General features: G+C 42.8%; 1 protein-coding gene across 1 annotated transcript in view; it reads left to right on the top strand.

Annotated features, from left to right (window-relative positions):
* The window catches only part of LOC135086231 (exportin-7-B), a 44680-nt gene that overhangs the window by 17974 nt on the left and 4982 nt on the right, over positions 1-21724 (top strand). Inside the window, exons 12-23 of the mRNA XM_063981057.1 lie at positions 1192-1340; positions 2754-2920; positions 3154-3298; positions 4488-4638; positions 6130-6289; positions 8126-8316; positions 12034-12163; positions 12744-12825; positions 14117-14255; positions 15530-15607; positions 17187-17290; positions 21287-21501. Of these exons, the coding sequence (XP_063837127.1) occupies positions 1192-1340; positions 2754-2920; positions 3154-3298; positions 4488-4638; positions 6130-6289; positions 8126-8316; positions 12034-12163; positions 12744-12825; positions 14117-14255; positions 15530-15607; positions 17187-17290; positions 21287-21501 (1711 nt within the window). The remainder of the gene's footprint in view (positions 1-1191; positions 1341-2753; positions 2921-3153; positions 3299-4487; positions 4639-6129; positions 6290-8125; positions 8317-12033; positions 12164-12743; positions 12826-14116; positions 14256-15529; positions 15608-17186; positions 17291-21286; positions 21502-21724) is intronic.

Below are 21724 nucleotides of genomic sequence, written 5' to 3' on the forward strand. Positions count from 1 at the left end.
GGCTGACGTGTCTTGTTAGGGGGGGCTGACGTCATGTTAGTGGGGGGGCTGACGTGTCTTGTTAGGGGGGGCTGACGTCATGTTAGTGGGGGGGCTGACGTGTCTTGTTAGGGGGGGCTGACGTGTCTTGTTAGGGGGGGCTGACGTCATGTTAGTGGGGGGGCTGACGTGTCTTGTTAGGGGGGGCTGACGTCATGTTAGTGGGGGGGCTGACGTGTCTTGTTAGGGGGGGCTGACGTCATGTTAGTGGGGGGGCTGACGTGTCTTGTTAGGGGGGGCTGACGTGTCTTGTTAGGGGGGGCTGACGTCATGTTAGTGGGGGGGCTGACGTGTCTTGTTAGGGGGGGCTGACGTCATGTTAGTAAGGTGGACCGACGACCGCATAAACGTAGCACGAAGGCGCTGGATGCAGGCCGTAGGAGATACTGGTCTTGCAGGGTAGGCTTATATTCAGGCGTGTATCCAACATAGAGGCAGCAAGGTTCTGAAGTAGAGCGCGTGGAAAGCGCAAAAAGTGGACCGACGACCTCATAAAGGCGCTAGATTCAGGTCGCTACAACACGCAGGTGATACTGGTCTTGCAGGGAAAGGAACATAGCAAGAACAGTCCAGAACAACTGGAACCATGGCTTATCTAGAGTCATTAGTCTCTGACTTTCCATCTGTCGTTCCCGCCGCTGCAACTCCTGTGTAGCCAGGATCTACAGCTTGACCGCCAATAAAAGAGGCCATGTACCGAAAAGCGCAGCGTAGGACGTCCACCCACCAGCTGGACCGACGACCTCATAAGGGTAGCAGGAAGGCGCTGGATGCAGGCCGCTATCAACCGATCACTATGGAAATAGAGGGCCTACGTTCAGCAGTGGATTTCCTATGGCTGAAATGATAATGATGATGAATAGTCCAACGGTGTCGGTTTCAGATCAGAAACACGCTGTTTCGTACCCCGCTGCCACTAGATTATTGTGGTGAACCTTGTTGACAAATCATCATCATCATCTCAGCCATAGGACGTCCACTGCTGAACATAGGCCTCCCCCAATGCTTTCCATGTTACCAGGTTGGTAGCGGCCTGCGTCCAGCGCTTTCCTGCTATGATATGATGTCGTCGGTCCACCTTGTGGGTGGACATCCCATGCTGCGTTTTCCGTTGATGACAAATAATGACAGACAATTTGTTTTTGTTTACAGGTCAATTAACGTGGCTAGTCTACATAATCGGCGCAGCTATAGGCGGGCGGGCGTCGGTCAACACGTGCGACGAGAACGACGCGATGGACGGAGAGTTGGTCTGCCGCGTGCTGCAGCTCATGGACCTGACGGACTCGCGGCTGGCGTCCGTAAGTTTCGTGCGGTCTCTGAGGCTTTTCAAGTCTCGCGCGGTCTCTAAGGCTTCTGAAGTCTCGCGCGGTCTCTGAGGTTCCTCAAGTCTCGCGCGGTCTCTAAGGCTCCTCAAGTGTCCGTAAGTCTCGCGCGGTCTCTAAGGCTCCTCAAGTCTCCGTAAGTCTCGCGCGGTCTCTAAGGCTCCTCATGTCTCGCGCGGTATCTAAGGCTTCTCAAGTCTCGCGTGCGATCTCTAAGAAGTCTCTGGGAGTCTCGCGGGAGACGAGGCGGGCGGGCGTCGGTCAACACGTGCGACGAGAACGACGCGATGGACGGAGAGTTGGTCTGCCGCGTGTTGCAGCTCATGGACCTGACGGACTCGCGGCTGGCGTCCGTAAGTTTCGCGTGGTCTCTAAGGCTCCACAAGTATCGCGCGGTCTCTAAGGCGTCCGTAAGTCTTGAGCGGTCTCTAAGGCTACTCAAGCCTCGCGTGGTCTCTAAGGCTCCGCAAGTCTCGCGTGGTCTCTAAGGCTCCGCAAGTCTCGCGCGGTCTCTAAGGCTTTTCGATCATCGCGCGGTCTCTAAAGCTTCTCAAGCCTTGCGCGGTCTCTAAGGCTCCTCAAGTCTCCTTAAGTCTCGCGCGGTCTCTAAGGCTTCTCGAGCCTCGCGCGGTATCTAAAGCTTCTCAAGTCTCGCGTGCGGTCTCTAAGAAGTCTCTGGGAGTCTCGCGGGAGACGAGGCGGGCGGGCGTAGGTCAACACGTGCGACGAGAACGACGCGATGGACGGAGAGTTGGTCTGCCGCGTGCTGCAGCTCATGGACCTGACGGACTCGCGGCTGGCGTCCGTAAGTTTCGCGCGGTCTCTAAGGCGTCTTAATGTCTTGCGCGGTCTCTAAGGCTCCTCAAGTCTCGCGCGGTCTCTGAGGTTCCTCAAGTCTCGCGTAGTCTCTAAGGCTTCTCAAGTCTCGCGCGGTCTCTAAGGCTTCTCAAGTCTCGCGCGGTCTCTAAGGCTTCTCAAGTCTTCTCAGCTCGTCTGCTTGATCAACAGCAATGGACGGTCCACATAGCTCATACAACTGATGGCCATTTGGGGCAGATAAGTTTCAGTGGCGGTCACGGACGGAAGACGTATCCTACTCGGCGGACTGACGACTTGGTGAAAGTCGCAGGAAGCACATGGATGTAGGTAGCGCAGGACTGTTCGTTGTGGATATCCTTGGGGGAGACCTTTGTCCTTGACATGTTTCAAGGCCAATAGAGTATTTGACACCACTAATCAATTGACATAATTTTAAAATCTGACTAAACAAGTGCTCCTTAAAGGCTACGTACCTTTTTTACGGTATTTTCACGTTCATAATTTTGCCACGTGCCACCAGTGATTAAAATTGAATAAAATATTTGATTTGATTTGAAAATATTCTTACAGGGCGGCTGCGAGAAACTAGAACTGGCCATGATGTCATTCTTCGAGCACTTTCGAAAGATCTACGTGGGGGAACAAGTACAGAAGAACAGCAAAGTGTACCGCTGCCTCAGCGAGGTGTTGGGACTCAACGACGAGAGCCAGCTGCTCAGCGTTATCATGAGGAAGATGTGAGTCATTTGTGGTAAAAGTTACTTCATGATCCGGTGTTAAGGTGCAATTTAGATTGACAGCGTCTCATGGAGATACATACTTATTTCAAACGACAAATGCCATATCGAGGAAAAAATATAAAATGCCTTGATAAAATTTTATCCCAGGCCTTTATAGCGCTTTCAATCTTTCATACAGAACTCTTAGTGCTATATTAATGTTGTATGCTATTAAGAAATGTTTGTTGCAGTATAACAAACCTAAAGTACTGGGGCGGCAGCGAGCAGATCATAGCGAAGACCCTGGGCTTGCTGAGCGATCTGAGCGGCGGCTACTCCTGCGTCAGGAAGCTGGTCAAGCTGGATGAGACGCAGCTCATGCTGACTCATCACACAGTGAGTTACATTTGTATTCTATATTGCTCAATACAGGAGTTTTCCCACCTCTTTTTATTTTTTATCCACAACGAAGAAGGTCTTGGCCTGTATCTCACCTAATGGTAAGTGATGATCAGGCCGAAGGTGGAAGCGAGCTTCACCCGGAACCTCAACCACGTAACTGCCGGAACACAACAATGTTGTTAACATTGTTGTTATGGCGACAGGCTTAAGTAAGATGGTGGTAGCTAGCCAGGCGGACTTAGAACAAGCTCTACCACCAACCAAACCGAGCAGAAAAATCTGCCCACACTGGGAATCGAACCCGGGACCTCGCGTCTGAAGCAGGTGGTCTCACCACTAGACCACAGAGGCGGTTATCATTCCCCTAAAGTACAGGGGGGGGGGGGGGGGACAGATCATAGCGAAGACCCTGGGCCTGCTGAGCGACCTGAGCGGCGGCTACTCCTGCGTCAGGAAGCTGGTGAAGCTGGACGAGACGCAGCTCATGCTGACTCATCACACGGTAAGAAGAAACGGGACTATTCCCGCCTCTCGTTCCCACCACTGCAACTCCTGTGTAGCCAGGATCTACAGCTTGACCGCCATAAAAACCCAACCAATGAAGGTCAAGTTTGTCCCGGGGGAAAGTTAAACTGTCATTGGACCCGCAACAAATTTCACACTGTAAGTTGTATTTTTTAGTACCAAATAGAACTGCTAAAATCAAGTGACAGTGGGCGAGCCATCAGATCCTGATTTTCGCTGGAGCACATAAGTTCTAGAGTGGTGACCACGGGTCGGAAGACGTAGTGTGGGCAGGCCGGTCGTTGTGAAAATCTTGGGGAAGGCTTTGATCCAGCAGTGGACTTAATTTGGCTGAAACAAACGAACGCGGCTCGGTCCTTTATACACCCTCCCGTCCCGATTTCAATTTTCAAACGAAGGGGTGAGTGGACAAAGGTCTTAACTAACAAAATGAGTCATGAGTGTTTGAAAATGTTAATCTGCTCATACCACATTTGAATCCTGAAATGTATGAATGCTTTGTTAAGGTTTGACACGTAACAAAATTGCGTGTTTTGAGCTTATTAGTCGATTTTATCATCACTTAAAACCTATGTTCATGCAAAAAAGTCGATTCTTCAGTTTTGTCAGATAACACCTTTGTCCACTCACCCCTTCAGATATTCTATTCTATTCGCAGGCGGAGCACTTCCCATTCCTCGGCATCGCGGGCGTGGGTACCGCCGAGATGCGATGCCGGACCATGCTCTACACAGCGCTCGGCCGCCTGCTCATGGTGGAGCTGGGAGAGGACGAGGACACCTTCCACACCTTCATGATGCCCATCACCGGTGAGTACCGCGCACGCTCGGCCACCCGGGCGAGCTACCGCGCCTTGCTGCACACAGCGCTCGGCCGCCTGCTCATGGTGGAGCTGGGAGAGGACGAGGACACCTTCCACACCTTCATGATGCCCATCACCGGTGAGCTACCTAAACTCGTAGAAAGGAACCACTTTGCTACCAACAGCAGAACAAAAACCAGTGAGCCACCAACAGTAGCAGAACCAGTGAGCTACATATCGTTAGAACAGGTACTAGTGGGTTACACTGAGTTACAGAACAGGAACCTGTGCTTACAACTGACGTCACTTCATAGTGGCGCATCATGCTGAATCGTAGAAATAGGTAATCCACATACTTTATGTATGATACTAATCGCATGTGAGGGTCAAACATAACCTAAGTGGTGAGCTATCGAGCCTCGCACGGCACCTGTCGCCTGCTCATGGTAGTTTGGAGAGAACGAGGACATGTTCCACGCCTTCATGATGCCCATCACCGGTGAGTACCGCGCCTCGCTCGGCCACCCGGGCGAGCTACCGCGCCTCGCTCGGCCACCCGGGCGAGCTACCGCGCCTCGCTCGGCCACCCGGGCGAGCTACCGCGCCTCGCTCGGCCACCCGGGCGAGCTACCGCGCCTCGCTCGGCCACCCGGGCGAGCTACCGCGCCTCGCTCGGCCACCCGGGCGAGCTACCGCGCCTCGCTCGGCCACCCGGGCGAGCTACCGCGCCTCGCTCGGCCACCCGGGCGAGCTACCGCGCCTCGCTCGGCCACCCGGGCGAGCTACCGCGCCTTGCTGCACACAGCGCTCAGCCGCCTGCTCATGGTGGAGCTGGGCGAAGACGAGGACACCTTCCACACCTTCATGATGCCCATAACCGGTGAGCTACCTAAACTCGTAGAAAGGAACCACTTTGCTACCAACAGCAGAACAAAAACCAGTGAGCCACCAACAGTAGCAGAACCAGTGAGATCGTAAGAACAGGCACTAGTGGGCTACACTCACTTACAGAACAGGAACCTGTGCTTACAACTGACGTCACCTCATGGTGGCGGAATCCACATACTTTATGTATGATACTAATCGCATGTGAGGGTCAAACATAACCCTAGATAAGATACGCCTATAGGTGAGCTATCGAGCCTCGCACGGCACCTGCCGCCTGCTCATGGTAATTTGGAGAGCACGAGGACACGTTCCACACTTTCATGATGGCCATCACCGGTGAGTACCGCGCCTCGCTCGGCCACCCGGGCGAGCTACCGCGCCTCGCTCGGCCACCCGGGCGAGCTACCGCGCCTCGCTCGGCCACCCGGGCGAGCTACCGAAGTCAGAAAATTGATAATTATTTTAATTTTCATACAAATCGGATTTTACAAAATGTATTTTTACCCATTTACCTAACACCCTGTATAGAAATAAAATACTATAATTAGCTTCATTAGAATATAGAGATAGGCTATTCTTTGATACTAATTCTATTCATATTTATTTACAGCGGCGATGGAGAGTATAATAGGCTTGCTAGGTCCTCCAGAGAGTCCTCTATTCGCGTCAGAAGACGCCAAGAAGACTCTCATAGGACTAGCAAGAGACTTGCGCGGACTGGCGTTCGCGTTTAACACAAAAACCACTTACATGATGTTGTTTGATTGGATGTGAGTATGCAATATGATTATCTATACTAATATTATAAAGCGCTAATCTCAGGAACTACTGGTCTGATTTGAAAAACTCTTTTTGTGTTGGATAGAACATTTATCGAGGAAGGCCAACAGCTAATAGGGGCGGGGCAGTAAAGAAAAATGTTGCAAAAATGGGAAATATCATTCAAACTACGTATACTTTCATGCGAAAGAAGTCGCGGGCTCATCTAGTTCCTCTATTAGTTCTGTATTTTTAAGTTGACCGACTGTAAGGGGTTCCCTACGTTTTATCGAAAGTCGTTTCATCGAAGGTCGTTTCATCGAAGCCGTTTCATCGATTGGTCATAATCTCGAACGTACGAAATATCGAATGCCGTATCATCGAATGGTCACATTATCGAATGGTCGAATCATCGAATGTCTTAGGCTGAGTTGCACCACCTAATTTTAACCGTAACTTTGACGATAACCGGTGGTTTTTGTATGGAATTTGACTCATTTTTGACGTTTGTAAAGTTAAAGTAAGATGGTGCAACCCAGCCTTAGTGTCGAAAGGTTGTTTATTCAAATATGGCAATATGGAAGGTGACGTTAGGCTGACTTGCACCATCTTACTTTAACTGTGACAAACGTCAAAAATTTATCAAACTCTATACATAAAACACCGGTTATCGTCATAGATACGGTCAAAGTTAGGTGGTGCAACTCAGCCTAAGTTAGTTTAAACCCAGATTTTTTCCGTAACATAAAATATCCAACTATCAAGTTTAATGACATGTGGTTAAGTATTAAGTTAAGTATCAAGAAAATGCGTTTTCAAACCAACAAAATAGTAAAAGGGCGGTAAAGTGATTTTAATTTATAACGTCAAAGTTGGATTTCGCCGTAATGGATGTTTTTTTTTAATTGAAGGGTACAGGGGCAAAACAAGGAATATCCCTAAAATTCAAAAGTATATTTTTGATGGCAATATTTTCGATTTCCCGCGTATTTTTATTTGAAATTATAAAAAAAGCGTAAAAACAAGTAATAGTCATATGTATTTATATTAGTAGTTTATAATTTTAAGTGAAGTGACACATAAGAATATTTTAAACTATAAAAAATTTAAATGATCATTACGTAACTTTTTGTTTTTGTGACATTTCTTGTTTTGCCCCTGTACCCTTCAATTTAGCTTGTACTAAGGCACTAAGGTAAAGGCGTGAGTGCATCATACAGCCAGGTCTGGTGGCCGAACGCTATTGTGTTATTCAATAGCTATTTTCACTTTATATTTTTTTATATCGATGTCATGATTAACTCCCTTACTATTAAAAAGTTACACACTCAGTGAACAGTAGTTTAAAGTGACATTTCCATATTAAACGTCACTTTAAACAAGTGTTCAGCGAATTACTAACTTTATTAGTAAGTAGGTAACTCTTTAATATACAACCTTTCGACGCTAAGATATTCGATGAATCGACCATTCGATAATGTGACCATTCGATGATACGGCATTCGATATTTCGTACGTTCGAGATTATGACCAATCGATGAAACGGCTTCGATGAAACGACCTTCGATGAAACGACTTTCGATAAAACGTAGGGAACCCGACTGTAAGATATGCATTTGAATAAAAAAAAAATAGGATAACAACCGACGCGATAGATTTTTTCAAGTTATTAAAAATTTAGGTATCTCTTAATAAATTGCTAAGAATATTTTTATAACTGCAGTTTTAATGCTTATAAGTTGAGACTTAAATCAATAAATGTTATTATTATTAAGTCAGTACTTGTTAATAGTACAATCCTCTATTACAGGCTAGCATTTATGTAAAACTGTGATATTAAATTCCAGATACCCAGTGTACATAAAAGTGCTCATCCGGGGAATCGAAGTGTGGTTCGCTGAGCCGGCGCTCACCACGCCCGTACTCAAACTAACCGCCGAGCTCGCTCAGAACAGAAATCAGCGCTTACAACTGGACGTTAGCTCGCCGAATGGGATATTGTTATTCCGGGAGCTATCCAACATTATTTGTGCTTATGGTGAGTTACAATCGATTATAATAAGATCAACAGTTGTAGAACAGGGCCCAGTGAGCTACAAACACTCGTAGTATAGGAACCAGTGAGCTACAACCACGCGCAGAACAGGTACCAGTGAGCTACCAAAAGTTGTAGAACAGTACAGTAACCAGTGAGCTACAAACAGTGTCAACAGGGGCCAGTGAGGTACAAACACTCGTAGAATAGAAACCAGCGCTTACAACTGGATGTTAGCTCGCCGAATGGGATATTGTTATTCCGAGAGCTATCCAACATTATTTGTGCATACGGTGAGTTACAATCGGTTATAATAAGATAAACAGTTGTAGAACAGAACTCAGTGAGCCACAACCAATCGTAGAACAGGTATCAGTGAGCTACCAGCAGTCTCAGAACAGTAACCAGTGAGCTACAAACACTCGTAGAATAGAAACCAGCGCTTACAACTGGACGTTAGCTCGCCGAATGGGATAAAATCAAAATCAAAATCAAAAAATATTTATTCAGTTTAGACCACAAGTGGCACTTATGAACGTCAATAGAAAATAATAAAAAAAGAAAAAGGTAGCCCTTATGGGGCACTTTACATGTCTCCTTATCTTTTGGGCCCTACCAGCGCTTCGAGACAAACATATGGCAAGTGCTGAGAAGAAACGCCGGAACAAACTCAGTCACCACTTATTGCCAGGAATTATCTAACGGTAAGAATAGTCAAATTTAAGTACATCAAATATGTGCAGACTGAACTGACCACGCATCCTTGTCATCAATATAGTCTCGAACCTTGTAGTACCCTTTGGACATAAGGGTATTTTTTATATGTATCTTAAATTTGTTTATTGGCAATTCGACAAGGTTGTGTGGTATTTTGTTAAATATGGTAATACATTTCCCCAAGAATGAATTACCTATCTTATGCAACCTAAATGATGGAACAGCAAGTTTATTCTTATGTCTCGTGTTAAATGAGTGGACATCACTTTTCTTAGTAAATAAATGTATATGTTTACGGACATACATAATGTTATCAAATATGTATTGCGAAGCCACAGTCAATATATTGATTTCTTTAAAAACTTCTCTAAGTGAGTCACGTGGTTTAAGACCGTATATTGCCCGAACAGCTCTTTTCTGTAAAATGAAAATTGATTCTATGTCTGCTGCTGAGCCCCACAGTAAAAGACCATAAGACATAATACTATGAAAATAACTAAAATATACAAGCCTTGCTGTTTCAACATCAGTCAAGTTTCTGATCTTTCTCACCGCAAAGGCAGCTGAACTAAGTCTTCCCGCCAAGGCAGCAATATGGGGGCCCCATTGTAATTTACAGTCTAGGGTAATACCTAGAAAGACAGTAGAGTTTATCAGTTCAATGCGTTCATTATTTACTGTAATATTAGTATTAACTTGTTTGACATTAGGCATAGTGAATTTTAAACATTTGGTTTTTTTTGCGTTTAATAGCAAATTATTAGTTGTAAACCAGTCTAATACTTTGGAAAGAGCATTATTCACGTCGTCAAATATTTCCTGACGCCTGTCAGTTTTAAAAATTAAAGAAGTGTCGTCAGCAAATAATACTATCTCACAAAGGTCCTTTGAATAAAAAGGTAGATCATTTATATAAATCAGAAAGAGCAATGGTCCCAGTATTGAGCCTTGGGGCACTCCCATTTTTAGGGGGGCGCCCGAAGAGTTAGTTCCGTGAATATTTACTTTTTGTAATCTGTCTGAGAGGTAAGAGTGTAATAGGCTTAACCTTCAATTGGTGACGTGACGTCAAATTGACGTCGCACAGAAGAAAACGTTACATATTATTCAAACGGCTTGTTCCCCGCCTCCGCACCCCTCAGTAGCTGATTCTTTCTTAGTTTGGCGTCTGCTGTGACTAAAATCGGATGTTGCACGCGCTTAATTAGTGAGATAGAGGGTACCAAACGTCAATTTGACGTCACGTCACCATTAGTGTCAGTGATTTATTTCATAATTTGTTTCATTTTGTGGTTGAAAATGAATCCAAATGACGAGGATTTCAAACGTGTTGTATCGGGATTATTAGAAGAAAATGTGAGTGACATCAGCGATACGGAAGATCGATTTTTACACGACACTCACTGCTTAGAATCGGATCACAATACTGCGAGTGAACTATGCGACATAGAAAATCAAGATCCAGCACTATATGTCCAGCTAAGAAGATGAAAAAAACATCATACCTCTGCAAAAAGTGCAAGAAACCCGCATGTTTTGATTGCCTAGAAAAAGATTGTGTTGTTTGTTTCCATAATTAATCTTATTAATTTTTTCTATGGGACAAAATACTGAAAATGATTGATTCTTATTTTTTACTTATTGTTTTTTAAGAAGAAAGTAATTTTTGTTAAATTCCTTTGTTTTTTTTAAAATTCTATTATGATTGATCTCATGCCTACAAAAACAGACCAAAAATGACTGCCATGTTTCTAAGCGTTATTTAATTAAAATTTTCAATATTTATTGCGACCAGTGTGTTTTATTTTCGAAAACGAACTCATATTCTTATAAATAATGTAATTTATTACATTGCTTATGCTGTAAGTCTCCTGAATTTCGGATTTTTAGTATTACGTCAAAATGACGTCACCTCACCAATACTGTGACCCATATTCACGTCACCAGTTGAAGGTTAAGGCCTTGCCTGATACGCCATAATGTTCTAGCTTAAACAACAGAGTTTGATGATCAACACAGTCAAACGCCTTCGATAAGTCACAAAATACACCAATAGCATCTTTTTTCTCCTGCCAAGCATCGAAAATGTGTTTGATAAGAGCAACCCCTGCATCGGTCGTACTTTTCCCTTTTGTGAACCCATATTGTTTTTCATGAAACAGTTTATTTAAGTTAAAATGAGACAGTAGTTGATTGAAAATAATTTTTTCAAATATTTTACTGAGCGCAGGTAGTATCGATATAGGTCTAAAGTTGGATGGGTCACTTTTGTCTCCTGCTTTAAATAATGGTATGATTTTACTATGTTTCATCAGGGTAGGGAACTGACCTACGTTAATACATTCATTAAAGATATGAGCTAAATGGGGAGCTATAAGAGCAATGATGGGTTTTATTATGTCTGTTGATATGCCCCATATATCCTCTGTCTTTTTTATATTTAGTTCTTTGGATATTTTTGTTCAGGGAGCTGTCTAACATTATTTGTGCTTATGGTGAGTTATCAAAACTTGTAGAAAAGAATCAGTGAGCTACCAGCAGTCGCAGAACAGTAACCAGTGAGCTATAAATAGTCGTAGAATAGGAACCAGTGAGCTACAAACACTAGATCAGGAACTAGTGAGCTACAAACAGTACCAGCAGTCTTAGAACTGTAACTAGTGAGCTACCAGCAGACTTAGAACTGGAACCAGTGAGCTACCAGCAATATAGGCGATCTTATTGCTAATGAGAACACAGTTGAGATGATGATAATGGTCATAGTGTTGACAATAATGATGATTTCTTAAACTGTTTGACCTGTGGTAGACTGGCAGAGAATGCTACCCGCCATAAATCCGCTACTTGTACTCATCCATACGTTCAAAAAGTATAAATAAATTATTTATTTAAATGTTTGTTTCCGTTGTTCCATAGTAGGTACGAGCTTTGCTTAGTTTGGGACTAGAGGCGCAGTGTAAAATATTTGGATATTTATTTATTTTTAAATGTTTTTGTCCCCAGGCAGCAGAATACTGACGGTGGACGTGAGCAAAAAGCAAATGTACGCGATGAAGCTGAAGGGCATATCGTTGTGCTTCTCGATACTGAAGGCAGCGCTCTGTGGGAACTACGCTAATTTTGGGGTGTTCAGGTAAGGCCTATACCGATTCGAAGATGGAAGATGTACGAATCAGCTATAATGATACCAATCGTATCATGATCTTTATCATGTAGATGCGCCAGTGAGTACTAATCTGCGCAACTTTTGTCACCCCCTGATGCTTGGCACCCGGGGCGGACCGCCCTACCGACCGACTATAGCTTTCCGCCCGCGGCTTCGCCCGCGTGGTATTTTGTCTGTCACAGAAATACATTATCGCGCGCGTCCCTGTTTTAAAAAACCGAGATAAAAACTATCCTGTCTTTTCCCAGGACTCAATATATCTCTATGCCAAATTTCATCAAAATCGCTTCAGTGGTTTAGGCGTGAAAGCGTGACAGACAGACAGACAGAGTTACTTTCTCATTTTAATATTAGTATACATAGATTTGTTATTTCACAAATTACAATAGTCGAGCGGCGGCGGGGACCGAACCCGCGTTCCCCGGATCACGAGTCGGCCAGTCCGACCCCTTCACCGTTCGGCTATCGTGGCTTCAAAATTAATTCCATTCTTTTAAATATTTATTTTGATTGTTTTTGTGAGTGATAAATATGTTGTCTTCCCCAGGTTATATGGTGACGAGGCCTTAGACAACGCACTAAATATGTTTGTGAAGTTATTACTTAGTATACCACAAAGTGATTTACATGTGAGTATGATTTTTATTTATATTTTTGTATCAATCAGTCCGTATCAAAAAAAATATTATGACACTGTTTCCCAAGTAGGCTCAAATAATACAGGGTGTTAGGTAAATGGGTATACGAGCCGACACTAGCCCATGTTAACATGGGCATATAAATGGTATGGTGAAGTCAGAAATTTGATATTATCATCATTTTAATTTTTTTAATTTTCATACAAAATAATTTTTATAAAATCCGATTTGTATGAAAATTAAAATAATTAAAATGAAGACATCAATTTTCTGACTTCACCTTACCATTTATATGACCATGTTAACATGGGCTAGTGTCGGTTCATATACCCATTTACCTAACACCCTGTATAAATAGGGAAACCTGTTATTGACCATACCTCTATTAACTTGAGAACCCGGCGAACTTCGTACCGACCTGATTGTCATTGATATGGTACGACACCGCGGACTACCTATAGTTTGTTAGATACATTACCTTTCTTTTTTGGGTGGCCGCCGGCCGGTTAAAAATTTAACTATATTTTAAACCAGGGGTGTCAGCTACATCCATTCCAAAATTCATCAAAATTGGTCCATCCTTTCTTGAGTTATACATGGTGGTCTAGCTAGCGCATAATCTTAACCAGAGTAAATACAAATGAGTAGGTCATCTTCATAGAAACGCACCGAGCGCGGTTTGTATGTGAGCGCGCCAACACGTATGCGGCGCGCACGCACACACTGACAAAATTCGGCGCAACACCAACACCCCGCTAATCCACGCTAAATTTATACGGATTAGCGGGGTGTTGGTGTTGCGCCGAATTTTGTCAGTGTGTGCGTGCGCGCCGCATACGTGTTGGCGCGCTCACATACAAACCGCGCTCGGTGCGTTTCTATGAAGATGACCTACTCATTTGTATTTACACTGTCTTAACGGAGTCAGTGTCTGAGAAATTGGAGCGACACGGGAGGGGGGGACATATGACGTCACAAAACACCCTCCCGTGCCGTTGCCTGAGGCATGGCTAAGTTATGCATTAGGCCCAGAACAGACGGTGAAACGCAACTGCAACGAAACTGCAACTTACTGATTTATCTGATGAATGAAACTGAAACTGAAAGTTGGTCGCGTCATGTGTGGTCTCTCAACGGACGCTATGGCAGAAACTTAGATGCAACTCAAAAGTAACTAGCAGTTGCAGTTTCGTTGCAGTTGCGTTTCACCGTCTGTTCTGGGCCTTAGACCTTTAAGTCAACTTTATTTTATTAAAGAGTTATTTTTAATTATTTTTTTCAGGACTATCCAAAACTATCCCAAACATACTACGTGCTACTAGAGCGGCTAGCGCAGGACCTGATGCCGTTTCTCGCCTCGCTGCAGCCGGAAGCGACGCTCTACATACTGGCCTCCATCTCCGAGGGACTCACGGCTCTAGGTGACTTTTATTAAAACCTGGTCCGTGAGCACGTAGAATCCCGTCCAATGACCCCAAGCTACCCATCCTTATCGCTCGCGCGTAATTATATTGCTGTCGCGACTGTGCGACGCGCGCCCGCAGTGAGTGTGCGAGCGCGACAGCAACATAATTACGTGCGAGCGACAAGGATGGGCAGCTTGGGGTCATTGGACGGGATTCTACGTGCTCACGGACCAGGCTTTAGATAGGGACAACCCACCACCACCCATAGCCATACCAACCTTGCGGTTATACTGGCCGAATCGCGGGAGGTGTGCGCGGAATTGCGGCTGCCTAGGGCAGATTGCACTCCACCGCGCCACACTTCTTGACTCCCTACAAGTTATTTTTCTTTGTCCTTGTCCCTATAGTACAGTTCTCCCCCTTCTGGGGCCTGACGATCACTCCACGGATCGCTCTAGGTGACTTACAGGACTATCTACAACTAGCCCGGACTATCCACAACTATAGAGCGGCTAGAGCGGGACCTGATGCCTCCATCTCCGAGGGACTCACGGCTCTAGGTGACTTACAGGACTATCCACAACTAGCCCGGACTATCCACAACTAGCCCGGACATACTACGGGCTACTAGAGCGGCTAGCGCGGGACCTGATGCCTCCATCTCCGAGGGACTCACGGCTCTAGGTGACTTCCAGGACTATCCACAACTAGCCCGGACTATCCACAACTAGCCCGGACATACTACGGGCTACTAGAGCGGCTAGCGCGGGACCTGATGCCTCCATCTCCGAGGGACTCACGGCTCTAGGTGACTTCCAGGACTATCCACAACTAGCCCGGACTATCCACAACTAGCCCGGACATACTACGGGCTACTGGAGCGGCTAACACGGGACCTGATGCCTCCATCTTCGAGGGACTCACGGCTCTAGGTGACTTCCAGGACTATCCACAACTAGCCCGGACTATCCACAACTAGCCCGGACATACTACGTGCTACTGGAGCGGCTAGCGCAGGACGATTGCCAAAAAAGTCAAAAGATTGCCAAAAATTGGAACTAATAACTTAGTATTGATGCCTTTCTGTAAATGTCATAATTATATTTTATGGTTGTCGAACGTGACAAAAATCACCACCACTTATCACCACTTATGTATTTACCCTATTTATAAGCAAATAAAGAATTTGAATTTGAATTTGAAAATCGGAACTAATAAATCCAGTATTTGATATTAGCGCCCTCTTGACAATATCACACAAATGCAAATATTCAATTGACTGATTTCAGATACGAGTGTGTGCACAGGCTGCTGCGCGACCCTCGACCATATAGTCACATATCTATTTAAGCAATTAGTACAGAAATGTAAGTATACTTATTTATTTATTCGTGGTAAACAATACAGTAGCCGTGTGGTGACGGCAGAGTAGAATACATTTGTCACCAACCCCTACTCTTCCCGCGGGTGTCGTAAGAGGCGACTTAGGGCCTACACATCAAACAGAGAACGGGCAGCAACGCTCTCTGAAAAATATCAATCTTTTAAACTGCGATCTCCAACCCGCCTGCCAAGCGTGGAGATTATGGCAAAACCCTCCACTATAGTGGAGGAGGCTCATAGTCCAGCAGTGGACTGTAAAGGGCTGTTGATGATTGATGATGATTGAAACAATACAGTTCGTTCGTTCGTTTCAGCCGAAAGACGTCCACTGCTGGACAAAGGCCTTCAAGGATTTCCACAAAGACCGGTCCTCACCTCCCCTGACCTTCACCATATCGTCGGTCCACCTAGTGAGAGGTCTGCCCACGCTTCGTCTTCCGGCCTGTAGTCGCCACTCAAGAACTTTCCTGCCCCAGCGGCCATCAGCTCTACGAGCTATGTGCCCCGCCCACAGTGTCTCAAGTCCAGTGTGTGTTGCCAGAGATGGTGTACGGATCTGAGACGTGCTCGCTTACTATGGGCACAGAATAATAATAAGTACTACGTACAGAAGTTTTACTTCGCGAAGGTATTTAAAAAAATGTATGCTCAATGTTATTAACAATATGGTGTAATTTAGCCTGTCTCAAGAGTCAAGCACCATTTTGTTGACAAACGTCAGTGATCGGCACTGCGCCGAAGCTATAGGGCTGACTTCGGTAAAATGATGTGACGTGAGGTGCCAAACTGCGGAAAATGGCGAAGGAAATACATGATTTAGCATGAATTATCATGAATAATATTAACTACTTATTTACCTCTCAGTGTCTTGAGGCAACTTAAAAAAGTACATTCTGTGTTTTTATTATTATTTAGGCAGTTAAATACTGCACAGTATTTAGTACACCATTTTCTTTATTTTCGTCCATCATACACAACAATACGCGTGCGTGAGTCAATGTTCGCTCGTATGTGAGGCCTTGTCGAATAGTATCCTGTAGGTGGGCCATCGTGCGTGTTTTGTTTTCGATGTAAACTTGCGGAGATGAACAGGCCTGCTATGGGCCTCATAAGAAGGCTCAAGGTCACTTAAAATTTATACGCGCACTATTGTTATTATTTATGTATGTATATTTCATGCAGTATAGGTTAGTGTCCGCGACTCTCACTCGGCATGGGGCACACTGAAAACCAGCGTCGTGGCCTCTCACCGGGGGCCACGGCATATGCTGAGTGGGGTCCCATTGCGATGGGCATCGCTGTGCGACAGGGTGGCACTGCTTAGTTTACTTGCTCATTCATTGTATGTTTTATGTCACCTCTGTCTTATTTGCTTTTTTATTTTTTTTTATTTTACCTCTTTTGTATTTTGTGATGTCCATGGCAATAAATGTTTCTTTCTTTCTTTTTTTCAAAGGGCGATGGAGCGTGCTATGTTCGGAGTTTCCCTTTAATGAGTGTTGTATATTTGCAGCTAGCAACAAACCGCCGAATAATAAATTTTATTTTATCTTATTTTTGTAGCTAGCAACAAACCGCCTAATCCGCGCCAGCCGCCGCCCGAAGCGAGCAACATGTTGCAAGTGCTACAGCGGCGGCCCGAGATCATGCAGCAGCTACTAGCCACGGTAAATAATATTTTTTATTATTATTTATTTATTTAATGAGCAACATAATAAGCTTACAGAAAACCCAAAGCGCTTTAATTACATGTTTAGTCACCACATCGAACACAATAAAATTATATATAAAGTCAAAAAATTACAAAAATTATTAAATTAAATTAAAATTAAATTCTGTTTAAACAGAATTAATTAATAAACAAATTCTAGATAATAAACAAAGCGAGGCAAAATTAATATAGATACAGTAGAACAGAAAAATAATGGATTAATAATGTCACATGTCAAAAAAGAATCATTATACAGGGTGTTAGGTAAATGGGTATATGAGCCGACACTAGCCCATGTTAACATGGGCATATAAATGGTATGGTGAAGTCAGAAAATTGATATCTTCATTTTAAATATTTTAATTTTCATACAAATCGCATTTTATAAAAAAAAAAATGTATTAAAATAAAAAAATAAATAAAATTATGATATCAAATTTCTGACTTCACCATACCATTTATATGACCATGTTAACATGGGCTAGTGTCGGCTCATATACCCATTTACCTAACACCCTGTATATGTCAAGCAGGTCATCATTATCATTAACAATGAGTGTCATTGAGTGATATACAAAAACGGTTAAAAATAAATCCAATATGGTCGGCAAAAATGGCAATATCGTCGTGCTGAGCGAGCAAGTCACCAATGAACTGCATGGCACGGGCAGTGGGCGCGTTAGCCCCACGTTGTGTAAGGACGAGCGGCTGCTTGCGCTCTAATTATAATATAGCATGCTGTATACTATTAAAGGCCGGTCGATCTATTCTCATAAATAAAACACTGGATACTCAACTTTCACATTATATTGCCTTATTAAAATTACAATTCATCACTTAGCACAAAAGCGCGCGGAGTCGTCTCCGCGCGTCCCTCTATTCTGACGTTAGATCCTAGTGTGACATTGACAATACGTCAATGTCACTGTCGCAGTCGGATTGTATAATCCGCCGTTTTACATTACCACTAGGCATTTTACATTGCAGCTCTGTTTTGTAATACGGCGGCTTAACGTTTAGGCGGATTGAATACGGCTGAATGAAAATCCGCTGGAATGTATTCGGCGCCAAACGTTCTTCAATACGGCTAGCCGCAATGTAAAACAGCGTGTCATTACCCGCCGCTTTGACAGTTTTTAGTTCCCATTTTCAATAACGTGGCGCTGCCTGACATAACAAAAACAATGGCGTCGGATGCAGAAAATGTGTTGCTAAATTACGGAGTTATTTCTGAATCTAATAAATAAAACGTTATAAATATGTGTGTCGACAGTGAGTTTAAGAACAATTTTAACTTGCAATTGAATAATATCTATTCTTCACAATGTGAGTAAAAAAACCGTGGACAAGGGATCGAGTTTTGGAGGTTATCAAAACCGCTAAAGTGGCTATGGATTCTGGTGTTCGGCGGAATCCTACTCAATAGTATTGGTGCAAAAAGACTAAAGCCAGATGTTTAATCATTTCTTAAAATGTTTAGAAAAGTTTAATTGTTTTAATTATCTTTTATTTTAAGATGTTTGTACCTTGTGATTACTCATTATGTTTAAAAATGACTAAAGCCAAATATTTTATTACATTATTAATTTTCAAAAAACGTATATTTGTTTTGAGATGGTTGCCCCCTGTGATTTATAAATATACAAAAAAGCGACTGAAGCCAAATATACAGTGTGAGTCACGTTAAAGTGTACATATGAAAATAGATGAAACTAGACCTATTTTTATCGACAAAAAGGAGGTCAAAAAATATTTTAGATTTTTTTTAAATTTTTTATAGAATTTTTTTTCTTCAAATTACTTATTGTAAAGAAAACGTAATAACTTTTAAACTAAGCGGTATATCCTGATAAAATAAAAACAGTAATAATGCTAAATAACAGGCGATACTAAAAAAATACATAAAATACACAAAAAATGCCAACAAATAATAAAAAATGATACTTTTTGAAAAAAATCTGCTTAAAAATTCGTGTTTTTTTGGTTATTTTATAAATTTCTCCAAAAAATGCCCCTATAACCGGTGGTTTTTATTACTTTGTATTATTTTCTATCGTATTATCTTTGTAAAACCAAAAATTGCATGTCTCTATCCCTATCACAACATTTGCTATAATCGTTTGAACAAAGGCCTGCCACAACATTATTCTCCGCTACAGGTAGAGACAATTTTAATTTTAACTAAAATGCTTATTTTACTTCGAAATCTTTTGTTTTTATTTGAAATCTAACTTGTCTTTATCAAAATTACAAATCTAGAGCCATTTTCAGTTTTGTTGTTTACGAAGCGTTTGAATGGCGCGCCCGGAGAGGCTTAGTTCAAACGATCATTGCAAACGTTGTGATAGGGATAGAGACATGCGATTTTTCGTTTTACGAAGGTAATACGATAGAGAATAATACAAAGTAATAAAAACTACCGGTTATAGGGGCATTTTTTGGAGAAATTTATCAAATAACCAAAAAAACACGAATTTTTAAGCGGATTTTTTCAAAAAGTATAATTTTTTTATTATTTGTTGGCCTTTTTTGTGTATTTTATGTATTTTTTTAGTATTGCCTGTTATTTAGCATTATTACTGTTTTTATTTTATCAAGATATACCGCTTAGTTTAAAAGTTATTATGTTTTCTTTACAATAAGTAATTGGAAGAAAAAAATTCTATAAAAAATTAAAAAAAAATCTCAAAAAATTTTTGACCTCTTTTTTGTCGATAAAAATAGGTCTAGTTTCATCTATTTTCATATGTACACTTTAACGTGACTCACACTGTATAATTTAGTATTACTTACAGTAACGAAGATAATAATTGTTACTTAATTACTAAGAAATATCGTGAGAAGAAATCTGTCTTATTCAAATTAAAATTTATTTTCATTAATCATTGTTTTATTTTGTAAGTATGGTCACCCTACAATTTATGATGTAGTACGATGCGGCTAAACGTGGGCCGCCGTATTGAAGAACGTATCGCAATGACAATTCGCCTAAACGTTGAACCGCCGTATTACAAAACAGAGCTGTAATGTAAAATGCCTAGTGGTAATGTAAAACGGCGGATTATACAATCCGACTGCGACATCACTATGACAGCATCTCATTGGCCACAACGATACCGCTATTTTAACGTTTTAGATTTTTCATAATTAACAATACATACATTCACAATATACATAATATTAATCTGTTCAATGAACGAAGACCTCTTTTTTGTATTATTATATGTTATGAATGATTTTTATCGATAAATAAACGATATCGTGCTTTTTTGTAGCGTTCCTTAGGCCAATTTTATTGAATGAAAAATTAAAGTACAGTCGACATCACATCAAGCTATACATTTTCGTTGCAAAGTCGCCTCTATCGCAACTGCGTAAGATACCACAGTGTTTACGTTGACGTGCTGTCGCTGTACAAATTCAGTTATGTCTCGACCTGCTAAAATCTCCGGAGCATTCCCACTGCCGTTAAATAGATGATATGAGTCTTAGGTACTAGACACAACCAAAACATCTTTCGTTGTCATCCCGGATCCCGCGGGCCTTCAAGCCCTCCGTAATGGGTCTAAATTAGTCCCATGGGATAGGCAAGTAATATTTTAAGGTATTATAGGTAATTATATCATGCATCAATGTAAAGTAAGAATAGCTGCCAATTTTCTAGGACAACGGAGGAAAAAATGTTTTCTGAAAATCATAAATTACTAAATAATTTCTAAATTACTGCAGCAATAACCATTTTTTTTTGCATAAAGGTAGACGTTATAGTGATAGGTCAATTTATTAACAAAATTTTGACTTTATGTAATTTTTGGATGTCCGCTTCTCAGGCAAAATAAAAGACTGTGTAGCGGTACGGTTTTACAATGGCTTTCTCACTCCCCTCTTCCATAGCAATATAGCCCTTATTGGGGAAAGTGAACTCCGATGATGACGATTGTTGTTCTTTCAGGTGCTAAACGTGATAATGTTCGAAGACTGCTGCAACCAGTGGTCGATGTCTCGCCCGCTGCTCGGGCTCATACTCCTCAACGAGGAGCACTTCGCGCGCCTGCGCGGGGACATGCTCGCGCAGCAGCCGCGCGACAAGCAGCCGCAGCTGGCGCACTGCTTCAGCGCGCTCATGGCTGGAGTTGAACCTAATCTGCTTACTAAGAACAGAGACAGGTGAGCTAATGGACCTAGAGTAGATCCCTGAGCGATCCTCTTTGAGAAGCTAAATGGGCCCAGAGTAGGTCCCTGATTGATCCCTCTTAAGTAGCTAACTGGACCCAGAGTAACTCCCTGTTTGACCTTCGATAAGTAACTAAATGAACCCAGAGTACGCCCCTGTTGCACCCAGTGAAGTAAGCTGAATGGACCCAGAGTAGGTCCCTGCGTGACCCCCTGA

The sequence above is a fragment of the Ostrinia nubilalis genome, chromosome 30 (assembly GCF_963855985.1).
Source record: "Ostrinia nubilalis chromosome 30, ilOstNubi1.1, whole genome shotgun sequence".
NCBI lineage: Eukaryota > Metazoa > Arthropoda > Insecta > Lepidoptera > Crambidae > Ostrinia > Ostrinia nubilalis.